At 62.1% G+C, this 3,035-nt stretch overlaps 1 protein-coding gene across 1 annotated transcript in view; it reads left to right on the forward strand.

Annotated features, from left to right (window-relative positions):
• The window catches only part of CABIN1 (calcineurin binding protein 1), an 89,686-nt gene that overhangs the window by 77,905 nt on the left and 8,746 nt on the right, over positions 1 to 3,035 (forward strand). The window contains 1 exon segment of the mRNA XM_014533352.1: positions 1,611 to 1,621. Within this exon segment, the coding sequence (XP_014388838.1) occupies positions 1,611 to 1,621 (11 nt within the window).

Below are 3,035 nucleotides of genomic sequence, written 5' to 3' on the forward strand. Positions count from 1 at the left end.
GCTGGCCCCAAGTGGGGCCCAGGGGAGGCCCAACTCAGCCGCGTGAAAAGGACGGCGATGGGTGGGAGTTGGCACCGCGGCCGCCTTTTCTATGAAATGCTGGCTCTCACCGTGCCCAGCCCAGCCAGGGCCGCGGCCAGGCGAGCCGACAAGCGGGCCCTGCCCGTGTCAGGTCCCCCCACTCCCTTTTTTTGGTTTCTTTTCTAATAAAGATGCAACCGTTCTTTTTGACTCTTTGTTCACGGGCCTCCCTCAGCCAGTCACTGCCCAGAGTCCCTGGCTCCTCCTCCTGTAGGCCTGCTGCAGCCCCCAGGTTCCCAGGCCGGAGCCATGCAGGGCAGATCCTTCCTGGAAGGGGGTGAGGAGGTCCCCTCGAGGACACAGGGGTGACGGCTGGTCCCTCTGGTGTGGGGATGGCGGAGGCTAGGGGGCAGGCAGGGCCCAGGCTGTGCTGAGGAGCTGGCTTGCACCCCAATGTGGTGGGGCCCTAGGGGGTCCTGAGGGGCAGGGTCTGCATCAGGAAGGGCCCCCCACAGGCCCTCTCGCAGGACCAGCCACACGAGTGGGGCCCGTGCAGGATACAAGGGTGGTTGGGCGTTGTTCTCGCACCAAAAGGCGGCAGTCCCGTCAGGACACGTTCCTCAGTGTACGGGAGCCAACCAACCGAGGCCTCTCCCTTCCTCTTTCTAAGACTCTCCTTGGGCCTGGCTGGTGTGGCTCAGTGGATAGAGTGTCCGCCTGCAGACTGAAGAGTCCCAGGTTTGATTTCCAGTCAGGGCACTTGCCCGGGTTGCAGGCTTGATTCCCAGGGCGGGGCGTGCAGGAGGCAGCCAATCCATGACTCTCTCTTCTCACTGATGTTTCTCTCCCTCTCCCTCTCCCTTCCTCTCTGCAATCAATAATAAATAAATTAATGCAGCTCGAGTGCCGGGCTAGAAAGAGGAAATGGCGCCTTCCTTTCTCCTGGTCCGCGGACCCGCTTCCTGGGAACCTCAGCCCGCCGGGCATTCCCACCACCGTCCTTCCCTAACCCGGCCCCGGGAACACCTGGGCCCTGGGCCTGGGCTGAGTCCCGGCGCCAGCCCCCAGGCCTCCAGCGGGTCTGCCTCGGCTGGCGTGCGGGTTCCCGATTCCCTACAGCAGCGGTCCTCAACCTGGGCTGCACATTAGAATCACCTGGGAATCTTTTTAAAATCCTGATTTCTGGGCCTCATCCTCCGGAAATTCTGTTTCTTTGTTATGGGGTGGGGCCACAACATTAGTAACAAAGAAACAGAATTTCCAGAGGATGAGGCCCAGAAATCAGGATTTTAAAAAGATTCCCAGGTGATTCTAATGTGCAGCCAAGGTTGAGAACCACTGCCCTACAGGAAAGATTTCACAAGGCGAGTCCGTGGTTTTGAGGGCACCATGCAGGGCAGATGCTTATTACAGCTGGGGCCAGCGAAACCAGGAGCCCCAGTGGGGCTGGTCTGGCCCCGTGGGAAGGGGAGGGAAGGGGGCCGGGGAGACAGGGTAGGGGTGAGCCTGGGAGGAGCTGCTGCCGCCTATTGCTCCACTGGTTGCAAGTCTCTAGGGACCCTTAGCGTTTAGGGGGTTCGTGTCTGTGGGGTGAAGAGGAGGAAGGGAAAGGCGTGGGCGTGCTCCCAGGAGCACCACACTGCGCACTCGGAGAGTCCTTTGGCTTTTTTTTTAATGTTCATCCTCACCTAAGGATATTTTTCCCAGTGATTTTCAGAGAGAGTGGGAGGGAGTGAGAGAGAGAGGACGCGGAACATCGATGTGAGAGAGACACATCGTAGGCTGCCTCCCCGAGGAGCCCTGACCGGGGCCAGGATGGGTGAGCAGGCCGGCGCTCTAACCACTGAACCACCGGCCAGTGCTGTTCTGAGAGTTTGTCAAAGGCTGGGAGTGGAGGGGCTGATGAATAGAAGCTGCCTCGGCTTTCTAGCTGTGTCCCTTCAGGGTCCTGATCTCTGCCGATCGGTCGGCACCGGGCAGGGGGTCATCAGTCATTGCGATGGGTCCTGGTTTTGCCGCTTTTCTGGGCCTGGAGCTGAAATACCCACGGAGGCCTCGATGTTATCTGTGGGGAGGAAAGGTCATGGCCGTCTACACCCATGAGCCGCTCTGTGAAAGGTCAGGGGGTCTCTCTGCCTCCGTTCCCCCATCCCACTTGCCACGGAATTTTCCTAGCTTCTCCCGAACCTGCCTCATGCCCACAGGAGGTGCCCAAGCCCCCAGCAGCCCAGCTGGGACCTGTGTTCCCAACCCCGCGAGACTGGTTTCCCTGGTGCCTGCAGGTGCCACCTCTCTGGCACAACTCCACTCGAGAGGGGCGGTGCCCGGGGAACAGGCTGGCGGACCCGGAGGCGGAGCAGGTCGCAGCCAGGGGCCTCAGCTCCCCGAGGTCGAGGTGGGAGACCTTGAGAAGAGGGTCTGGGAGAGCCTATCTGCCTGTCTGCACACCCAGCCCCGGGGACAGGGCCGGAGTGGATTCCAGGCCGGGACCCTCCCCGCCCGCCCGCCCAGGCCTCGAGGGCTGCCTGGGCTTCCTAGTGCTGCCCCTCCCAGGGCCCACCTTCTCGGCTGGGCCTCAGTTTCCTTACCTGCACCGCCAGGAGGGAGGGGAACACAGAGATTATGCAAACTCCGGGAGGGACAGCACCGGGAGGTGGGTCTGGGCGGCTTCTCTCCGGAATCCAGGCTCTGGTCCTAGTTCCCCACTTGGGCCCCTCCCTCCCCAATCTCCACCTCCCTCGAGATCCCAGCGAAACCTGTCAACTCCTGCCCACCTACCCCCACCCCACCCCACACCCCGGGGCCTCCTTCAGGGCCCAGGCACCTTCCTACAGAAAAACGGAGGCCTGGAGACGGACCTCCGACCTCCATGGAGTGGAATCCTGAGATCCCAAGTGCAATCCCGCCTGACCCCCTCCCCTTCCCCGCCCCCAAAGCTCAGGCCCTTCCGGGAGCCTCCCCGGCCACTCAGCAGGCGCCAGGGTTGGGATCCAGCGGTCAGAGCCCCAGCCTCG

Source organism: Myotis brandtii, unplaced genomic scaffold (assembly GCF_000412655.1).
Source record: "Myotis brandtii unplaced genomic scaffold, ASM41265v1 scaffold97, whole genome shotgun sequence".
Classification (NCBI taxonomy): Eukaryota; Metazoa; Chordata; class Mammalia; order Chiroptera; family Vespertilionidae; genus Myotis; species Myotis brandtii.